Raw genomic sequence first — 22,331 nt, 5'->3', positions numbered from 1 at the left:
TATTTTATAATTTTTTTAAAAAAATAAAGAAGGTGTACTTATAAAAAAAACAGGAGGTGTATATATCATGAGCCTTCCGAAAAGAACTTTCCATCAGAATAATTACGGAAAGTACTTTCCATAATACTAAAATTACTATTCCGGAAATAACTTTCCGTCAAAATAATTATGGAAAATATTTTTCGTAACACTAGAATTACTATTGCGAAAAATTCTTTCCGGAATATTAACAGTGTGTGTATTTGTTACCATAATTCCGGAAAGAACTTTCTACAACAGTAATTTTAGTGTTACGAAAAGTACTTTCCAGAATTATTCCGACGGAAAGTTATTTCCAGAATAGTAATTTTAGTATTCCGGAAAGAACTTTCCATAATTATGTACAAATACACCTCTGAAAAAAAAAATTTCAGGATACTTTTTTTTTATTTCAAATAATATTAAGGATAATTTAAGAATTTAATATTTTTTTTTTAAAAAAAAGGGTGTATGTATAAAAAAATGAAGGTATATATATCATCAGCCCTAATTCAATTTTCACATGGACTTATATAAGGCCTACTTACACTATCATCAGGCCAGCTACCCTTTAATATTTTATCTATCTTTAAAACATATGAATGAGAATAAGTCAAATCACGTAGGTTAAGTTTTAAATATATTTTTCATATTTATTTTATAAAATTTAAATTTATTTTATAACTTATTATAAAGATTTTTTTTTATAGGTCTCACATTGTTTTTTTAAATGTGTTTATTAATTTATGTAAAAATTTATTTTGTATTAACAATTTTAAATATGTTAATAAATTTAATTTTAAATAAGTTAACAATTATATTTTTAAATACATGTGTGAGTTTTTGTTTTGATTTGTATGATAAAAAAAATGGTTTACTTAATTATTATTAAAATTTAGAGTTTAAAATAAAAAATAATAATTGAGAAACAATCCATGCATACTCATGTTCATTCACGTATAAGCTATAATGAAAGAAAATAATCTTATAAAAAAAAAACTTTCTAAATATTTTCTATATCCTATTTGAGGTATTTTAAATAATAAATCATGAAAATGAAGAAAAATAATAAACGAAGATGCGATTACTAGAGTTTCTATATTTTTTTATCTTAATTTTGTATAAATAAAAAATGTAAAATGTTTAAGTGTAGCAAAAATGTCAACAATAATGATAATTTGATTTTTTATATTATAAATTTATTTATTTTATTTATTTATATTGTTAATGATGTAATATATTATATTGTTAATATATATATATATATATATATATATATATATATATATATATATATATTATCATATAAATAAAGAGATGGCCTAATAATTTTTTTATAAGTATAAGTCCAATTGATTTAAATAATAGACTTTTGTAAAGCATAAACCTAAGCTTTATTAAATAAGTTAGGCTAGATTTTAAATATGTGAGATTTTGTTTAAGATCTGACTTATTTTGATCCCTATCTATCAATTATCACAAATTTTGGGTCTAGTTAGACAAACAACTTATTTAGAATCTTATATGATAAACTTTTATCGAATAAGGACTTATAATATTATAAGTGCTTAAAATTCAATAATTTGTTGTATTTAAATATACATATTAATAAGTGCTTATAAAATTGGTAAAAAGAAAATACTTATATAATTTTAAATTGTTTGTATATATTACTATTTAAGTACTTATAATATGTTATCTCATTTTAAAAATTAAAATTAAAATTTAACCAAAAGTAAAATATAAATACAAAAAATAATTCAATAATTTTTAAAAATAATATCATACATCACAATAATATTAAAAATGATTAAAAAAAGTATTAGTCATCGTTCACCTAATTTTAATTTATAAAATAATAAAATTAATAATAAAAATACGAAAAATGAAATATATACATATAACCATGATTAAAAATCAAGAGTATGAATTTTAAAAAATAAAAATCAATTTTATATATTTTATAAAATAATAATTAAAAAATTATTGTATAAATATCAACAACAAAATTATTCTGAACATACTATTTTATAAGAAAAAAAATAAAGTTACAAGTTATATATATATATATATATATATATATATATATATATATATATATATATATATTTTATTTTATTTTTTTATGAGGGAATGTGGATTTTGGGGGGAGAAAGAGATGGAAAAAATTTGAGGAAGGGAAAAATAATTATAAAAAAAACAAAAACTTTTGAAGTGAGAAACATAAACTTTTAGAGGGAGTAATGAAAAAATATATTACTAATTTTTAATAAAAAATAATAATAAATAAATAAAATAAAATAAAAATTATTTACGTTGGTAACAAGATTCAACTCATATATGTTTTAATAAGTTTTTGTATAAGTAATTAATTCTGTAAAATAACAATAAAAAGTTAATAGATTTAATTTAATAATTAATTTGTTAACTTCATTTTATGAATTGGCTTAATATCAGTTAAAACTTTAGCCTATTAAGTTGAAATCATGTATAAATATTTTTTACATAAAACTATGTATAGTTTGGAAATGTTTAAATAATTTTTTTTCATAACCACTTATAAAAAAATAAAATAATTTTTTATAAATTAAAATTAAAATATACTTATGTTAATTTGTAGAAGATTTGTCATACTAACTTTTTCAAAACCTTGCTTAAAACTTATTAATAAGTTGATTTTATAATTATTTTTCTTATATTCGTATAAATGCTTATGGGTAATTTCATATTGTTGATATATTTTAAGTTAGTTAAATTTAAATTTGTATAGTTTATCTTATTTGATATATGTGTGTTTTGTTCTTGGAGGTGATCAATGGTATGTGAATTTTTTTTTTATTTTTTTGTTAATTTTTAATTGAAAATCTTAGTTTCTCAGTAGTTTTACAAAAAAATTCAGGAGATATAGTTTTTGTGAACTATTTGTCTCTCATTTTCTTACAAAATCATTCCCATGAAAAGTTGGGAATCCAATTTTTTCAAAGTAAAGAAAAAAAATTGTGTATATAAAGATATCATAATTAATATCCTTTTTAAAATAAGAAATATATAGTTGAATTCATCTATTCCAAAAATATTCATTTTTTCACACACTCCATTGTTTATTTTTCAAATTTTGATAAAGAAAGTAGTCATATTGTGTACTCCCTTATAAGTTCCATGTAAATCTTTGTCTCTCTCATTCTTATGTCTTTGTGTGAGTGAATATTTTTTATTGATTCAAAATTTGTTATTTTCATCATTTTTTGTTTGATTGATTTTGTGTCGATATCTATTTCATTGAACTATTAAATTATGTATTCGTGACTTCATCAAATATAATTTCAATATGTAAAACCTAATTAATATTTTTTTATTCATTATCACTTGAACATGTAACGACCCGACTGGTCACTACACACAGCACAACACACCAGAACACCACACAGAAAGAACAAGTATATACATATAGTGTCTAGAATATACATATATATATATATATATATATATATATACAAGGTCCAAATCTGACTAGAGTCAGAGTGTACAAATTAAATACATCCAGCAATGCTACACTAAGTAGCTAAAAACAACAAAAGACTAAAACTCCAACTGCCAGCTGCAGACCCTCCTCAGCTCACCAACCTAACCCTACTCTACTCCCATACATAGTATGATCATTGCAGTCCAAATCATATGGAAACAACAAAGGGTAAGCTAGTGAAAAGAAATTAACATACATATATAAATATATGAATGGTAAACAGCTACAACTATCAGTACATCAATCAGCTTAACAACATCAGCCCATAATATATCACAACATTCAGCAATATCAGCACCACATAGCGGCAATAACAGCACTGCATAGCAGCAATAACAACACCGCATATCAGCAATAACAGCACCGCATAGCAGCAATAACAGCATACAGCTCAGCATTATACAACACCGCCAAACAACTCACAACCTAGCTAACACAGCTCAAAGCACAGCACAGCACAGCTAAACAACTTACAGCACAGCAATTTACATCAACTACGTCTTAACACCATAATTAAGCAATTATCATCTAACAGCACAGCAATATTCACCATTTACAGCTCAGCTCAGCATATAACCACATCCATCAGCAAATTTCAGCAAAATTCAACACACAACAGCCTATAATTACTCATCACATCCGCGCCCGGCGTGGCACAACCAGAGAGCACCAGGGGCCAGCGCGCCCGGTGCAATTCCCATTGCGCCCGACGTGATGGGAGGTAGAGACCTCAATAGGTCTCACAAGCCCAGCGTGCTCATCCCGCGCTCGGCGCAAGAAAGTAGAGACCTCCCCAGGGTCTCACGCCCGGCGCAATATAAATTGCGCCCGACGCCACCTCTGACAGAGACTCCCAAGGAGTCTCCATGCCCGGTGAGACATGGTCACGCCCGGCGCCACACCAGAAACCCCAAAAGCATGTCACATACTGATATCACGCCCAGCGCCGTCCCACCACGCCCGGCGTGGGTCATCCAGAGGCTCACATTTGCAAGCTCGCCCGTCGCACACATCTTTGCGCCCGACGGACTTGCCCAAAAAGGGAGCCCTCTGGTGGTCACGTGCCCGGTGCCAAGAACTGCGCCCGACGTGATACTCAGCAGCAACCCACCTAGTACGAAAATTTCTTCAAAAAATTGCATTAACATCCAGAAAAATCCACATGCAATCGGTCCAAAACATCACATTTTCATTAAATCACCCAAAAAGCCCAACTTTACCCACATGCAACCATAAATAATGAAAATCCCCAAATTTTCACCCAACCCCGAAAGTCCCGAAAACGAGTTTTCTTCAATCTCAGCCACAATTATCAAATCATCCAACCATCCATGAGTTACTAAACTCATTTTCACACAACCGCATGAATCCTAGCTTCCCTTATCTCGGTGAAGAAATCCGAGCTTCCTATAGAAAGAGAAACGGGGAAGAAGATGAAGAAGAGCTCAATAGAGAAGAGCAAAGAATATCTGGCTCCAGCTAGCTCCACACGGCTTGCGTTTGAGAAGAAGAACCTCTAAGGAAACACCTCTTCAGCTAGAGAGAAAAAGAGTGAGTGAGAGTGAAGTAAAGAGAGTGAGAGTTGAAAGGGAGAGAAAAGAGGGACGGTTCTCACAGAACAACAAACACAAAAATATGAAAACACAATAATGTTATTAACTAATTAAAATATAAATTAAACTAAATAATTCAGTAGACATAATATTTTTTATCTTTTTATTTTTTTATTACTTTTAATTATTTTTTTTAAGAAAAAAGGAAATCAATGCAACATGTATACACTTTTAACAAATTATTTTATTATATATTTTTTTATCACAAATGCTTTATTGTTATCCATATAAATATTCTCAATAATCTTTATAAATAATTAAATAAATTTTAGTCATTTTCAACATGAGATTGAATCATAATTTTTCTTATACATGTGCTATTTGAGAAATTATATGGGTCAAACCATGCATTAATGTGCTTAGTCGAATCCAACCATATTGATTTTATTACGTAAATATTCAAATTCAGTCAAACTTTATTGAATTAAAATTAAACCAAATTCATCTTCACTTGAATTATTTTTAGTCCTAATACTTTCTTTCTTTTGAATTAAGAAGCATTGAAAATAATTTATAATAAAATAAATAAAACTTATATAAGAAAATTTAAAATATAAATTCTCATAAAAAATAATCGAATAAAAATTAAATACAGCTTTAAATTTAATCATTTTATGAAGACAATAGTAATATACGGAATCAATATCCCGTCTTTCTTCTCTCTTTTGTTATCTTTCTGGTTGAATCGGTGACATTTATTTACCAAATTATTATTCAATTGGAACACAAGATTATGTAAAAAAAAATGTAGCTCCAGAAAGGTGTTAAAAAATTAATCTAAAATTTACAATCATTATGGAATGACGTATTATGAATAAAAACTTATAAACAAAGATCCATGCAACAAAAAAAAAAAAAAGTCATAAATAAAGAGTTATATCATCTCTTATAAATAAGGAGATTTTTGGACAATATTTGTCATTACATAGAAGGGGTCACTGATTAATTATGTCTGATTAATTATAGAATTTTCTTTGAAAGAAAGAAAAAAATAAAATAAGAAAGTTCTTATATTTCTTTTTGAGAATTGAGAGAAAGAGGAAGTTGTTTCCACTACACTTGAGTGGTCATTTTTGAAAGAGAAACTCTTTCTAATTTTGCTTTTATGGTAGAGATCCTTTTATTGAACTATATCTTGTGATTTTTGTTATTCACATTGAGAAATTTTTTTATATAATAATTTTGGTGTTATTCTTCTACTCTTTATTTTTTTTTCTGTATAGTATTTATTTTGTATTTACATATGTGAGAACGAAATATGTTAATTTTCACCAAAAGAAACATCTAATTTTTTCTTAAAAAAAGTTCTAAAATTCAAATATTGAATGAAAAATAATTCAAAACAATTATTATTGTCGTGACATTATCTCCTAATTAAAAAATTTTGGCGACCGTTCCAAGTCACTCATATTTCTTTTTCTATTTCTCCGTCCTCTTTATAACCAAAATAATAATATAAAAATGAATTTCCGCACAATTATTTGGCTGTCCAAACAAACCTAATGTAAATTCACCAATCATTTCCACATGTTTTTTCTCAACACCGTTCTTTTAGTACGCACCAAAAGATTCCCATATATTCTTTAATCTCAGTTTATTGCGTGTATACTTGCAGAAGATATATACTCAGTTTATATAATTAAATTTTTTATTTATAATAATATAACTATTTTTAATAAATAAACTATATTATAATTAAAATTTAGAATAAATAAATAATTTATTCTTAACCTAATAACCTGTTTTTACTTTTTACAGGAAACGAACACATTTTTGGAGATTATTATTATTATTTATCGGAATCAAATTTTTTAGCGAAATGATTGAACAGCAAATATAAGGGCTTTGCAATTAATGTACCATTAGTCAATTCCATCTAATTCTAATATCTAAGTTTAAAGGTATTTGAGGACAATATTTGCTGTTACTTCTCTAATTTGTTTGATATCGTGTTGTTGCTTTAACCCGTGGGATATACACTAGATTCTTAATCAAACTTAAATAGTATTTTGATAAGGACAAAACATAGGAATCTGGCCATTTGCCAATGAACATTTCAGAGGAAAGATGCCTAGAAATACAATAGCTAACTTTACCCTTTAAAAATAATATTCATTGCTATCAACTTTCTCACCATATATTATACGGTAAGCTTTCACTAGCACTTAGCTAAATTGTTTAGTTTTTAGTGGGACTGTGTGCAATAACACGTGGCATGACAGATTCTTATCCTCATTTAGTATTAATTTATAGTTTTACTTGGAAAAGCACAGTTCAAGTGTTAAATTTGCAGTGAGTGACAATAATAATGGTGGATTGTAATTCATATATAGCTTATTTCATGGCTCAATGTGGGACACAAGTTCGATGGCTAGTATCCTACTAAAACAGAGGGATCTTGTATATCTGTAGTGGACCCTTCATTCCTCCTTGTAGTTTAAGTAATCTCTGTGAAGTGTGAATAAGGACATGATCGAATCTGGATTATTCTGGAACCTATCCATGAGAAAACTCGAATTATCAGAAAATAATTGCACGATAGTTTTCTATAATGTCGCTATTAAGACAGGTTTTCCACAGATTATTTATTTGCAAAAGGGTTATCTTGCTTTATAACTAATTGGGGAGGAAAAAAGAGCTTAAATGAAAATGTTAATCTAATAGTCCAACTAGGCACGTTCCATCTGAAGGCAAAAGTTGCATCTTCCTCCATTATCGGTGGGTCCAATTGAGGAGTGAGAAAGTGGGAGTGAAGGCTTTTGAGTGTTGAAGGAAATAAGAAAGAAAGAAAGAAAGGCAAAGCAAAAGAGAAATTAAAGTGAATGGCTTTTTCTTAACGAGTAAGAAATGGGTCGCTAATCACTCAGATTGGTATTATTGATTGTTTTCTATGTTAGCCAACTGCCATTCTCTCCAATAATGTGCTGCCATCTTACCATAAACTCTTTTATGACTTCATAATTAATCCCAACTCAACATACATATGGTACAAAAAGCTTTTGTACCAAACATAGGTTGATATTTTAGTTAAATCATGGATTAAAAAAATTATAAATATGTATGAATTTTTATGGAAATGAGACACGATATTAGGTGATATTTTTCGTCCAACACGAATTTGTATCACTTAACAAATTTGTTTCTTTTTACATAATTTAACTATGCATACTAAAACTTTTTCACTAACTTAAACTGAAGCACCCCACTCTTTCATCTTCAAATTTTCTAAGCGAAAATAAAATTGTGGTACTAAATTTGAACTCAAGTCATGAAATTAGGTTGTGTTTTTTTTTTCTTACACAGATTGTCTTCAGTTTGTAGTTTATTCAATATATATATATATATATATATATATATATATATATATATATATATATATATATATGTGTGTGTGTATAGAAAACTCTCTCATTTGAACTATTTTACTTATATCAGTTTGTTCAATTCTTATTTAGTGAATTTGTCATAAAGATAATTAATCAGTTAAATTTGATTAATTATTATATTATGCATGCATCTCACACGAACATAATCATTTTTAATGGAGTATATATTAGTGGCATGAACAATTTTTTTAAAAATCCATATGTACTATGAATCTGATATGATTATTTTATTGTATATTTTTAAAATATTATATATTATTATTTTAAAAAAAATAGAATGAAAAGTTTTAATTATTAATTAGAAAATTAACTTACATATTTTATTATAAATATATGTATATTCTTCCCCTTTACTTCTAAAGCCAAATCCACTGTGACACAGTATTTTCTCGAAAAAATTTGTTATGAACCTTTTATAGTTTAATATAATTTATTGATTTCACTGCATTAACCACCCCATGCATGTCTTCTTCAAAGGAGGGAATTAAACTACCATAAAAAGGATCAACCTGTTCTGTTTTGAACTAAACCCTGATTCATCTAATAAGCTCAATCAATGCTTATACATCCCACTAATATTCTAGTTAATGCACAGAGAAAAAGTAGAAAAAAGAAAGCATAAAATGGAATTCCAAAGAAAAAAGTTAAAGGAACAGATTCAGTCTATATTTTCTTTTATTTTATTGAACATCTTTTTTTTTTTATATTTTTTTTTATTTATACTTTTGCATGTACTTTAGACTGGATTCTATAAATTAGAGGAAGAGCAGCCAATCCGAAAAAGAAGCAAAGAAGAGAAGCAGAAGCAGAAGCATTCTGAGTTGCCACATTTCGAAAGCAGATGCACTGTACTATAAATAACAGTACAAGAATCACTTCCTCCACTCCGTTTCCATGCTTCCAATCCTAGAAACCGCGAGTTTCTCTAATAACCCATGTCAGATGCATGCTCCTGACAAATTCTCAGTCCCTTTTGAGCGAGTGAGACCCATCTAAGCAAATTAAACAAAACCAACCACTTTTTCTAGAATGGAGTCCACCAAGTTCCACAAGCTCCAAACAAAGAAAACCACGAAACCTCAGAAACATCATCGCCAGCTCCGAAAGATCGCGAACCTGTTGCGCTACGCAGAGGTGTGCGTGGTTCTGGTCTTGGTTTCGAGGCTCTCCATCAACCTTCCAACCACGCTCAAAACCTCAAGCGACTATTTCCGCAACTTCATGGGAAGTCCTCGTTTTGTGTTTTTCCTCGGAAACGTCATAATCATAACGTTGTTCGCGCAGTCGGGCCAGTTTTCGAATCACTCTTCGGCAACAAAACCTACCCCAGAGCCCGATCTTTATCTCGAGTTTCTCCACAACAGCACCATGAATCAGAACCAGAAACTTGAACCCCATGTCGAGAATCGCCCACTAAAGGCAAGTGGTGTAAAGGGTCATTACAGAAGGTGTGAATCGGAGATTGTGAAGCGCGTGCAGGACGAGAAGGCTCGGCGCGTGTTGCAGAGGTGTGAGACTGAGAAAGTGGGAGTGGCTAATTCTACTAATTCGTACCCTGAAGATCGCATGAGCAACGACGAGTTTCGTCGTAAGGTTGAGGCTTTCATTGCTCGCCAACAGAAGCTACGTACACAAGAAACTCTCTAATTAATTAATTGCTTGCTATGACCATAGGAGTATTTGTATTGGTATATTGAGTGGAACCATATATACCCCTCCCATGTCATTGCTTCGGTTATTTTAATAAACAAACAAACAATCTCATGCGATGCATATGTATACATAACATGTAATTAAGTAGATCTTAAAGTAAATTAATGTTTTCATCCTAAAATATATTGCATTTATTAGTTTGAGTTTTCATATTAATTTTGGTAATACAATGCGTAATCTGATTCTCAAAGAACTTGCGTATGGTAAGAGTATGTCATGCACAAAATAGAACTTCTCTATTTATAACCAGAATCGAAGATGGCATTTTCTTGCTTTGGGCAAAGAGAAACAGCTGTAGGCGTTATAATTTTTGAGAAGACGTGAATTTTTGGCTGAAATTCGTATCTTATGCCTTGATCCCGACCCAAAGTGTTTTTTTTTTTTTTTTTTTTTTTCATTTCTTCATTAAGTATTTCAGTTCTGCTAATTTCTAGTGGGGAAATAACGATACACGGTGTTACACGCACAAAGGAAAAATAGATACCTAATTAACGTGAATGCCTTCTTATTATTAGGGATGAAAATGAGACCTCCGTTTCTGTTTAGTTGAATAAAAATCCGTTTTGATTTGTACATGTTCCATACTGGCGCGAATATATGTAAAGTCGACTCTAAACCATAGTTTTAAAAACGGACCGGTGATCGAACCGGTTAAGGTATTGGGTTAGTGGGTCAAAGGTTGAACCGGTGGGTCACTGGTTGAACCGCATGACTCGATTTTTATTTATTTTTATTAAAAAATATTCATATTAAATATATTTATACTTATAAATTTTAATAAATTCATATCTTATTTTAAATTTAAATTTTTCTATCTTATTTAAAATTATTTTTATTTTTATTTTGTAAAAACATACATAAAAAAAATTACATGTTAAACGGTATATTTAATAAGATTCCTTGCTTTTTCATTAAGAGATTCAATTTTCATTATTATTTTTGTGATTTATGATCCCTTAAAAAATTAAAAAAAATTATAAAAAAAAAAGTGGTTGAACCGGTTTGACCCACCGGTTCACCGGTTGAACCGGAAAATTGACCGGTTCAATCCGGTTTGAAACGGGTCGACTGCATAACCGATCCAACTTCATATTCGGACCGACTGGACCACTGGTTCCCGGTCCAACCGGTCCGACCGGCCGGGTCGGTCCGGGTTTTAAAACACTGCTCTCAACTATCAATAATTCATTCATAATCAAGATTTTTTTTTAAAAATTGATTAAAATTAAAGTAATATTAAATTTATAATCTAAAAATTAAATAAAAAGTCTTTTAATAAGTAAATGACAATAAGGTAAAATAATTATACTTATTTTTAAATCTTAACTCTCAACTTGTTGTAATAGAAGAAGGAAAAAAATTAACAATGAAATCACATCACAAAGAAACTTTTTATGACTAACAACCGACGTTTAGAAATTGATTGAGATTCTGATAGAGTAAAAAAAGTTACAATTAAGAGAATAAAGAGGAAAAAATAATTTAATAATATATATTATATATATCACACTTTCCTCTTTATATTTAGCATCATTGATTATATTTTACTAAAATTATGGATAATTTTTCTCAGAATCGTAAATAGATGTTTGTTGAGAAATAGAAACATCACCTATATCAATTAAATAATTGTTGGTGATTAATTTATTTTTATAATATATTTTTTATATAATTTAATTGTATAAACTTATTTTTATATTTATGTAGATTAAAAATAATTTGGTATCTCCCTCTAAAAATGAGACCCTGGACGATCACCCATCTTGACTATGTTCAAGGCTGCCACTAGATATTCACAAATTTCATAAATATTCACAAATATCAATGAAAATTTGTGTATTTTTTAAAAATAAAAAAAATACAAATAATTTTATATTTGTATTAAAAATAAATAATTGATATTAATTTTTGAATTTATAATTAATATTATTTTTTTGAAATATTAAAAATTATATAAAAAATATAAAATAAAAATATTAATATTTAAATAATTTTATTTAACGAATGTTAATCTACCATACCCATCCTGTCCCATTTACAAATAAATTGAGAAATATTTGTACTAAATTATTTAAATTATCAATTTATTATTTTTAATGGATTTTATAGGTGGATATGTGCGGCTACTATTTTTTTTTTTTTGTCATCCCTACTTATTACCAACTATGGGTGTGTTTTAAAATTTACTTATAATAGGCAGAAGCTTATGGGTTATTATAAGTTGAAAGTTGAAAAGCTAAAAATTTATATAAATAAATTAACTAAATTAAAAATATTTGATAAATTAAGTAATAAATATAAATAAAATTTATTTATTTAGTAAATATGAGAATGACAGTGCAACATATAAGTAAAATAATTTCTAAAATAAAAAGAGCACGAAATATTTTTTAAGTAAATTAATGAAGTTAAAAAAATAATTAAGGTAAAGTATAAATCACTTCAATTAATTTAAAAAAATAAATTTACATACTAAACAAATTTATTTATTTTATTAAATTAACTTATAAATTAGTAGATTTTTTTTTAAAGCAGAATCCATTACCGTCCCGTTTGGAAAGGTGGAAAAGCATACTCATCATTGCCGGAATGCAAAAGCCATACTAGGGAGATCTTTTGCTATTAACCGCCACAAACTCAACATGCCACCATATATTGTCGGCCACTGCCTATAGATTTTCATGTTTTTTGCTTTTGCATTATTTTTTTTTCTTTTAATTATATATATAGATGATTTTATTTTTAAATAATAAAAAATTAATTATTTTTATAATATAAAATTTGAATATGAAATTTTAAAATTTAATCACCAAACACAACATCAATATTTTTATTAAATAAAATATAAAGTATTAAAATTTCATTAGTTAAATAATAAGTAATAATAAGTGTGGCAAGTAGCGGCTCACACGCCACATCATTTATGCTTTGCTTCAGTCTTCCGTGGGTAAAATATCACTTCTAAGCCATTAGAAATTTGAATATGAGTTTTACTTCTTTCTTTCTTTCTTTTTTTTTAATTATAAGTTTAGCTTCTTTCTTCTTTTTTTTAATTATAAGTTTAGCATTTTATTAATTTTTTTGAACTAAAATTTTATCACTTTATTTTTAATTTGTTTCTTGTTTTTAAAGACTTATACATGGAACAAATCTTCGAAACTAAAAAATAATTTGAAAATAGTGTGACAATTTTGTAAACTAAAAAGTGAAAGAGATAATAAAAATTTTAAAAAATAGAAAAATAAAAACACAAGTCAAAATACTCTTAATTTTTTGTTTTTAAAAGTCAATTTATATTCTCATTTCTTTTCACTTTCTTCCAAAGATAAAAATAATATCAATTTTTTTCTATTTATTATTTTTATTTCACACTGGTGTTTCAAACAATTGTTTTTAAATAAAAATTGTTTTCGTAAAAGATGGAAATCGATAAATAATAAAATCTTACATAAAAATTAATTTCGCAAAAAATCGAAATCAGGCCTGTCCGTACGTGGAATAAGAGTTGGTATATGTATGAACTACGTGGAATATCTATATTTGTCTCTATTTTCTCTCACTTTCATGGTGGTTCTTGCCATAAAAATTACTTATTTATCTTATATAAATTACTACAAAGCTTCATTGAGTCAGCACCTGTGAGTAAACAAAATAAGCATGGTTCCTTAAATATAAGAAAGGAGCGTTAAAGATTCTCTAGCAGGCTTGTTACTCATTGACTTGTATCTTTTAAATACACTGCCAATTGACTTTGGAGAAATTGTCGTCGAAACTTCCCACGAATAATATAAAAAAAAATGGATATGCAACATTTAAATGTTACTGATTCTTAAATACATCAAATTTAAAATTCATAAAAACACCAAGCTCCTTGAGTTCCTGTTAATGTTTACATCACTTTTAACCGGTAATGTAATAATGTACTGTCCAGAATATGTATGTTCTAGAAGCATTTCCTAACAAGACCCAAACTCATGGTATTTGAAAAAAAAGAAAAAAATAGAGAGAGAGAAATACGAATGATGCAAAAGTAGCAGAATCAACGAATTGACTTAGATGTTGCACTGCATAAGAGATGTCAAGTCGAGTAGTTGTAAGATAAATCAAACGACGATATGAGGAGGGATTAGGGAGAACATCAGCAGAAGCTTTATGAAGCTTAGTGCAATAGTCAATGAGAGTGCTGACAGGTTTAGCACCAATCAACCTAGTATCAGTGAGAATATCAAGTGCATACTTTTGTTGGCAAACATGAATTCCAATTCTGATACGTTCAACTTCTAATCCTAGAAAAAATCATAAATTACCAAGGTAGGTATTATTAAGAAGTTATGTGATGGAGGTAATCATAGAGATGTCATTACTAGAAAGAACAATGTCATCAACGTATACAAGCAAAATAGTGATCCGAGAAGCATTTGACCATTTAAGGAATAAAGATTGATCTGATTGAGATTGCTTGTAACCATGTGAAATACAATAAGGAATGAGGACAAACGAGCATACAATTGACAACTCACTTGCTTCAAATCGTAACAGCAATGTTGAAGACGACAAACTTGTCCCGGCTTTGAAGAAAAGATGCCTGGGGGAAGCTGCATGTAAACCTCTTCATCAAGTGTTCCATGGAGAAACACATCGTTAACATCGAGCTGTTTAAGATACCAATCATTGATAGCTGCAAGAGCAAGAAGCAATCTAACAACAGTCAATTTTGCAATAGGAGAATAAGTATTCATGTAATGAGGCACTCCATTTGTGTAAACCCCTTAGCCAACAAGCGGGCCTTATATCATTCCACAGGCCCATCAGCTCAATGCTTTATTTTGTAAACCCAACGACATCTGATTGCGGACTTATTAAAAGGAAGTGAAGTAAGAACCCATGTATAATTTGCTTTGAGAGCAGATATTTCCTCTTGCATTACCTTAAGCCAATAGTCGTGCTTAGAAGCTTCTTTGTATGACTTTGGTTCATTGACAGAACTTATGGACATAACGAAATTATGGTATGAAGGTGACGATTGGTCATAAGACAAAGCACTAGATAAAGGATAACGAATACCTGGATGATGATTGGTGCAAGTTGATACAAAAGAAGTATGGAAATCTTGCAGAAAAATAGGTTTATGTTTAGGTTTTTGAGAGCGACGTAAAGAAATGGTAGGGGATGTGTTAATGGGTTCACTTCAGTGGCAGAGGAATATCATTTAGGTGAATTGGTGAGTGAAGTAGGAGTAGATGGGATGTAATATTAAGGAAAATAGTCTTGTAAGACACAGCATTGCGAGATACTTCAATATTTCTAGATTGAAGGTTATAAGTGAGATAACCTTTAGTTTGAGGTTTAAATCTAAGAAAAATGCAAGGATGGGTGTGTGGATCAAGCTTTTTATGATAAGTAGTGATAACTAATGTAACAAAGACAACTAAAAACTTTAAGTGAAGAAATATCACAAACTTGTTTATGTAAAAGTTCATAGGGTGCTTTATTTTTTAGAAAAAGAGTTGGTAAACAATTGATTATAAATAAAAGCGTAAAAGACCAAAACTTTGAAGATAAATGAGACTAAAAAAGAAAAACATGAGTAACATTCAAAACATGTTAGTGCTTACGTTCTACAATACCATTTTATTGTGATGTTTTAATGCAATAGGTTTAATGAATTATTCCTTTAGAAGTAAAGAATTGTTGCATGAAAAACATTGTACCATTGTCTTTGCAAATTATTTTGACTTTAGATTCAAATTGTTTTACAGCTTGTGTAATGAAGTTTTGCAAAATTTGTTGTGTTCCATATTTGGAAGACATAACAAAAACTCAAGTAAAATGTGAATAATCCTCAATGATGGTTAGAAAATATTTTTGACCATGAAAAGAAAGTTTGGCACAAGGGCCCCAATATCAACATGTAATAAAGCAAAGAGAACTTAAAACATGATAATCATTATTAGGGAAACGAAATTTTCGTTGTTTAGAATAATAACTAGTATTACACATAAAGTTTTTGTTACTTAGAAGAGAAGGATAATAGTTTTTCATAAGAAGTATAGGATCATGAGAAACATATCCTAATTGAAAATGCCAAAGATCAATAGATAAGCGATGACATGAAGGCTATATAATGTGGGTACGGTCAAAAATAAGGTTGGCATTGATAGGAATATTGGGAGGCTAGAGTGTGAGGCTGTAAGTTTGTATAGTCTCGCAACAATATTAACTGTACCGATCATCATCTTAGTGTTCATGTCATGTATCAAACATTTATTGAAAGAAATAGTTAATATGTAATTTAAAAAAGAGACAAGTTTGGAAATGGAAATAAGATTGAACGTAAAAGATGGTATGTAAAGAACATCAACAAGAAATAATGCTTCAAAAAATTTAACAAGACTCAAATGTGTAGCTATGACTTCTTGACTATTGGGTAAGCGAACTACGACTGCTTTAATGGATGAATAGGAAGTGAAATAAGCTAAAGAAAAGGATACTTAGTTTGTAGCACTAGAGTTTAATATCCATATGGTGCATTGTTTGCTGAGTTAAAGGAACAAATAAGAGAGAAAGGATTACCTACGGTAGATGAACTATTAGTAGGACTTGGAGAATAAAAAATACCAATTTGATTGACACAAGGAGTGGATGAAGAAGAGGCTTCATGGCTTGGCTGTTGTATTAAGGCGAGCAAGGCTTGATGTTGCTAAAAGGTGAAGCGTAGAACATGACATTCGTGTTGTTGATTATTAGATTTTTCAGTGACATTTGCAATATCCATCACTAAGCTATTACCATTGGCATTTGTGTTGCTATTATGGAATTTATGATGAGGAGGAAAATCATGCTTCCTGTAACACACATCTATAGTATGGCCAGTTTTTTCATAATGAGTGCAAGATTTGATACCACGATATATGTTGCCTTGTTTGCAGGTTCATTGGAAGGAATACTATGCTTCTTGTAACAAACGCTCTTTGTATGACCAAATCTGTCACAAAATTTGTAGGTGGAGGAATAAATGGAATTGGCTGCATTAGTTAATGTGCCTTTTATTCAAGATTCAAATTGACAAGAATACCACCATTACTAAGGATTTGTCGCTCTTGTTGCACAACATAGTAAAACACCTTCAAAATCGGTGGCAAGGGATCCATCGTGAGAATGTTAAATTTAACGTAACTATATTGATCATTAAGACCATGTAGGAATTGCATAACTTGATCTTGCATTTTTCTCTCCAAAATACTAGAAAGTGCATTACAAGAACATTGTGGTGAGTGTTAACTATTTTTATGTTTTAGTATTTGTTAAATAACTGCGCCCTGATTTCTAGGAATGGGTGCTATTCTTTCGTCCAATATTCACGTAGGTTGTTAGTCAGTTTCCTTTCAGTTTCTTTTCCTTTCAGTTTCTTTGTAAAAGCTTATAAATGCCATCTCCAGTATCTGAATAACACATGCAGTTTTTCACGAATATTTGAATTGCATCAGTAAATACTCTTCGAGTATTAACAATTGGTATCAGAGCCAAGGTCATGAGTTCGATACCCAGCGGGGCAATTGCTGTTGCATCAATTGTCTTGTGGCGGAGGCTAGGTGGGCCAAGTCACTGTCGAATCATAGTGCTTGGGCTGCTATGCCCTTAAATAGGCTAAGTGGGCCAAGTCACTGTCGAATCATAGTGCTTGGGCTGCTATGCCCTTAAATAGAAAGAGTTGCGCCCTGACTATCAGCTATAACTTTTGGCCTAGTGGATTGGGCCGAAAGCCTCCTAGTTCATCCCAAACTATAATTTTGTGAAGAAATCAATGATAGTAATATCACCTTGCTTGATGGATGACGCCTCCTGCCGTAAGTTGGAGATGCATAACAAGTCTCCATGTGAATAACATGACTTCAAATCTTTTCAAATGTCAACAGTTTTATCTATCCATAGGATACTCTGCCTTATCGAAATTGAAACAAAATGAACAATCCAAGAAACAACCATATTATTGCATCTTCTCTATGCAATGTGAAGAGAATCAGTGTGTGAAGGTTCTTTGCGTGTTCCATTAACAAACTGAAGTTTGTTTTTAGCGCTTAAAGGTGTCATCATTAATCTACTCCATGAATTGTAATTTGATGGATCCAAGACTGGTGAAACAAAAGCAATGGTAGGACTTTCACTCAGTTGTAAATAACAGGGACCATACTCGATATCTCATCAATGACACTCATTTTAAAAGAAGGGGAAAACGATGATTAGAGATATGTGCAGTAGAACCTTTCAAAAAAAAGAGCTTTGATATCATAATAAGATCCAAACTCATGGTATTTGAAAAGAGAAAGAAAAATACACGCAGAGAGAAAGAAAGATACGAATCGAACCTTATGATATTATTGATCAGCAACAACTTATTTACAAAAGAGTAAATGCATGGTTCTATGCAAAATGAAAATAACAAAATAAAACAGATTTCTATTATTCTATTATCAATATGAACGTTTTAATTATAACTAACCGCCACATTAGTTATAGCTAAGATTTCACGTCATCATATATCTTTTTTGAATATCTTATATATTCATGAAGACTTCATCTTCAATTACTCTTGGTGATGTGCATGACTAGATTAGGGAGCTCCAATTTCTCCACACCATAAAGTTGGACAATATAGTTCTTGAACCTGCAGAACAATTTATCCATGATTTCTTCCCCAAACTCTGACTTCAAAATTGGTTCAGCAACAGCCCTTATGTCCTTTGCTACTGCCTTTTCATCAATAAGAGACTCATCATCACTCACATTGATGTTCTTCACCCAATCCGTTCTGATTGTTTCCAATCTCTGAATATCAAAAGACCCTTCTTCCTCAATTATTTCTCTAATCTCCTCAGCCGTAGGACAATATGATGGTATGTTAAACGAGTCCAATTTTTTCTGCTCTATCAATTTCTGCACCAAGTTACACATAAACATAAACATCATTTATATACTTATAGGTAATCAATTAACAAAGTGAAAAGCTACAAACTCTATGTACCTCTGCAGCCATGTCATTAAGTGCCATACCAATGACAACCCAAGCATTTATTAGTTCATTGTGTTCATCTCTGCCAATGAATGTTAGGACCATAGCACCACCAGGAAGAATTTCACTGGAACGTGATCTCAAGAAGAATTTGAAGTCTTCTTGAAACTGTGCAAAGTATGCTTTGTGCACTGCTGGAGGGCTTGCCCTTGTTAGATAAATGGCCCCTTTGTTTATTGGTTCTGCACCCTCTGTCAACTCATCTGGAATCTGTCGTATCAAAATGGAAATGAATTGAAGTTAAATTCCAAAGTTATGATTTTGCCACCATGCATGCTATTATGTATACTTTGGTTAAAGAAACATAATAAGTTTAATTAGTAAATATTGTACCTTAGAAAGCCAATGTAGACTATAGGAGGAATGAAAGAAATGAATGGAATCATTGGGAAATAGCCTCCCATAGAATGATCCAGGTGTTCCACTAAAGAAACATGGACCAAAATTGTCTCCCTTCTCTTCTTGCATTCTCTTGTAAAATTCGGGAAGTGACTTAAAGATGGTATTGAAATCGTTTCCAAATAGGTCATTGAGGAAAAACTGAAACATGGGTGGGTCACGATTCAAGGTTTGACTCAAAGGATGAACAACGTTGATGACGTTAGATGCGACTAGCAGTGCATTTGGACCTGATGAGCAACCCAAATCAGCCACTTTCAAACAGTTTGGAAGAGTGGAGCAGTACAGCCTCATTATGCTATCTTCAAGGATGTGTTTGGTGATCAACATCACTTTTCTCTGCATGCATGTGAAATCAATAATTAAATTAAAAATGAACAATGATCAAAATGCTTTTAGTTTTAGCAAGGCATGCTTGCAGATTATAGAAATCAAGTTAAATTGGTATATATGGGGAAGCTGAGAATACGAACTTGAAATGTGGAGTTGTTTGCATAGCTTGTTTCTCCCACACCTCCATTCATGTGAAGGACTTGCTCAGTTGCCATTGCTGATGCTGTGAAGCACTACTCCATTTGTATATTGCAAAATAAAGTTATAACAAACATATTTGTTTTGGACATAAGGCCAGCCTAACTAGATAAAGAGGTCAACCTTTACTGATTAGTAAATCAGTACCACATCTCAAAAGTTGCTATATGAAAATTACTATTAGCAGATAAAAACAATAGATGGCAAATCTTGAATAAAGTCAAAAGGGCCATTCAAGAAAATGTAGGCACACCCATGAACCAAGAAGACTGTCAAATATTTAACAACTAACATAAAACAATTTCCCAGAATTATTCTCCAAATGGCAGCAGGCAGATACTAGATAGGAAGTACAACTATCAATAAATCATAAATCATAGGATTAATGTTTGTAATGTGATTTAAATGGCACACAAAATGTACAAAGTTACAAGTTCGCAACAATTGAAGTTGGATCTCTGCCTATCAGTCAAAATAATCCCAATTAAAAACATAAGAATAGCAAACATATGCTCTAGACAATCACATCTAGGAATGCAGATCTCATAATAGAAGACTATCAATTAAGTAACAACTGTAACTGACTCTTCACTCCCAATAAACCTCTTATCATTTGCATGTTAATTTAAACAACCACAAAATACATAACATGTATCAAAATACCACCAACACAAACGCTCTCATTCAATCCTTCACCGTAATAAAAAAAAAAACAAAAAAAAAAAAGATAATAGAAGAGTACCCTCAAACGATCAGAGAGAATGGAAGGAGTAATGAGCTTGTATTTGGGTGTTTATTAATTTATGTAAAAATTTATTTTGTATTAACAATTTTAAATATGTCAATAAATTTAATTTTAAATAAGTTAACAATTATATTTTTAAATACATGTGTGAGTTTTTGTTTTGATTTTTATGATAAAAAAATGGTTTACTTAATTATTATTAAAATTTAGAGTTTAAAATAATATAAAAAATAATTGAGAAACAATCCATGCATACTTATGTCCATTCACGTATAAGCTATAATAAAAGAAAATAATCTTATCCAAAAAAAAAAATTTCTAAATATTTTCTATGTCCTATTTGAGGTATTTTAAATAATAAATCATGAAAATGAAGAAAAATAATAAACGAAGATGCGATTACTAGAGTTTCTATATTTTTTTTATCTTAATTTTGTATAAATAAAAAATGTAAAATGTTTAAGTGTAACAAAAATGTCAACAATAATGATAATTTGATTTTTTATATTATAAATTTATTTATTTTATTTATTTATATTGTTAATGATGTAATATATTATATTGTTAATATATATATATATATATATATATATATATATATATATTATCATATAAATAAAGAGATGGCCTAATAATTTTTTTTGATAAGTATAAGTCTAATTGATTTAAATAATAGACTTTTGTAAAGCATAAACCTAAGCTTTTATTAAATAAGTTAGGCTAGATTTTAAATATGTGAATTTTTGTTTGATCTGACTTATTTTGATCCGTATCTATCAATCATTACAAATTTTGCGTCTAGTTAGACAAAAAACTTATTTAAAATCTTATATGATACTTTTATTGAATAAGGACTTATAATATTATAAGTGCTTAAAATTCAATAATTTGTTGTGTTTAAATATACATATTAATAAGTGCTTATAAAATTGGTAAAAAAAAAATACTTATATAATTTTAGTGTGTTAATTTTGCAACTGGAACGGGCCGTTCCGGATGCAAAATTAACATATCAAAAGTTCAACCAGAACGGCCCGTTCTGATTTCAGAACGGGCCGTTCTGGTTTCAGTTGTTTTCAAAAAAATTTGCGATCCACGTGGCATCCACTTGGCGAACAGTTAACTCCGTTCAAATAATTTGGACGGAAGTCCCACATTGAAACCAATTAATTTATTAGGGACCAAATTGAAACCAATTAATTAGTTTGGACCAAATTGAAACCAAAAATAAAAGTGAAACTAAATTGAAACAAACAATTATTATAAGGGAACAAAATAGGTTTTTAGCCTATATTTAATAGGCTTCATTGCACTTTTATCCATATTTAATTAC

General features: G+C 29.6%; 2 protein-coding genes across 2 annotated transcripts; one reads left to right on the top strand and one right to left on the bottom strand.

Annotated features, from left to right (window-relative positions):
- The first annotated feature begins 9,304 nt into the window (after nt 1–9,304).
- Nucleotides 9,305–10,374, top strand: LOC109788878 (uncharacterized). Its single transcript, XM_020347727.3, has one exon. The coding sequence runs from the start codon at nt 9,570–9,572 to the stop codon at nt 10,185–10,187; it is 618 nt and encodes a 205-aa protein (XP_020203316.1). The 5' UTR covers nt 9,305–9,569; the 3' UTR covers nt 10,188–10,374.
- An 8,231-nt stretch (nt 10,375–18,605) lies between these two features.
- LOC145957560 (S-adenosyl-L-methionine:benzoic acid/salicylic acid carboxyl methyltransferase 3-like) lies at nt 18,606–21,512 on the bottom strand. Its single transcript, XM_083073890.1, has 4 exons — nt 20,196–21,512; nt 19,657–20,061; nt 19,276–19,533; nt 18,606–19,187 (listed from the first exon to the last, which is right to left on the bottom strand). The coding sequence occupies exons 1-4, from the start codon at nt 20,268–20,270 to the stop codon at nt 18,834–18,836; spliced, it is 1,092 nt and encodes a 363-aa protein (XP_082930016.1). The 5' UTR covers nt 20,271–21,512; the 3' UTR covers nt 18,606–18,833.
- Nucleotides 21,513–22,331: the final 819 nt, after the last annotated feature.

The sequence above is a fragment of the Cajanus cajan genome, chromosome 4, assembly GCF_000230855.2.
Source record: "Cajanus cajan strain Asha chromosome 4, NIPB_CcT2T_4, whole genome shotgun sequence".
Taxonomy (NCBI): Eukaryota; Viridiplantae; Streptophyta; class Magnoliopsida; order Fabales; family Fabaceae; genus Cajanus; species Cajanus cajan.
The sequence above is the reverse complement of the archived record's forward strand: the minus strand, read 5'-3'. Positions and strand labels throughout refer to the sequence as shown.

Coding starts and splice junctions, on each gene's coding strand:
- LOC109788878 (XM_020347727.3), top strand. CDS start 9,570: ATGGAGTCCACCAAGTTCCACAAGCTCCAAACAAAGAAAACCACGAAA.
- LOC145957560 (XM_083073890.1), bottom strand. CDS start 20,270: ATGGCAACTGAGCAAGTCCTTCACATGAATGGAGGTGTGGGAGAAACA. Junction 20,062..20,195: donor CAAACAACTCCACATTTCAA/GTTCGTATTCTC, acceptor ACATGCATGCAG/AGAAAAGTGATGTTGATCAC. Junction 19,188..19,275: donor TTAATGACATGGCTGCAGAG/GTACATAGAGTT, acceptor AACTTGGTGCAG/AAATTGATAGAGCAGAAAAA.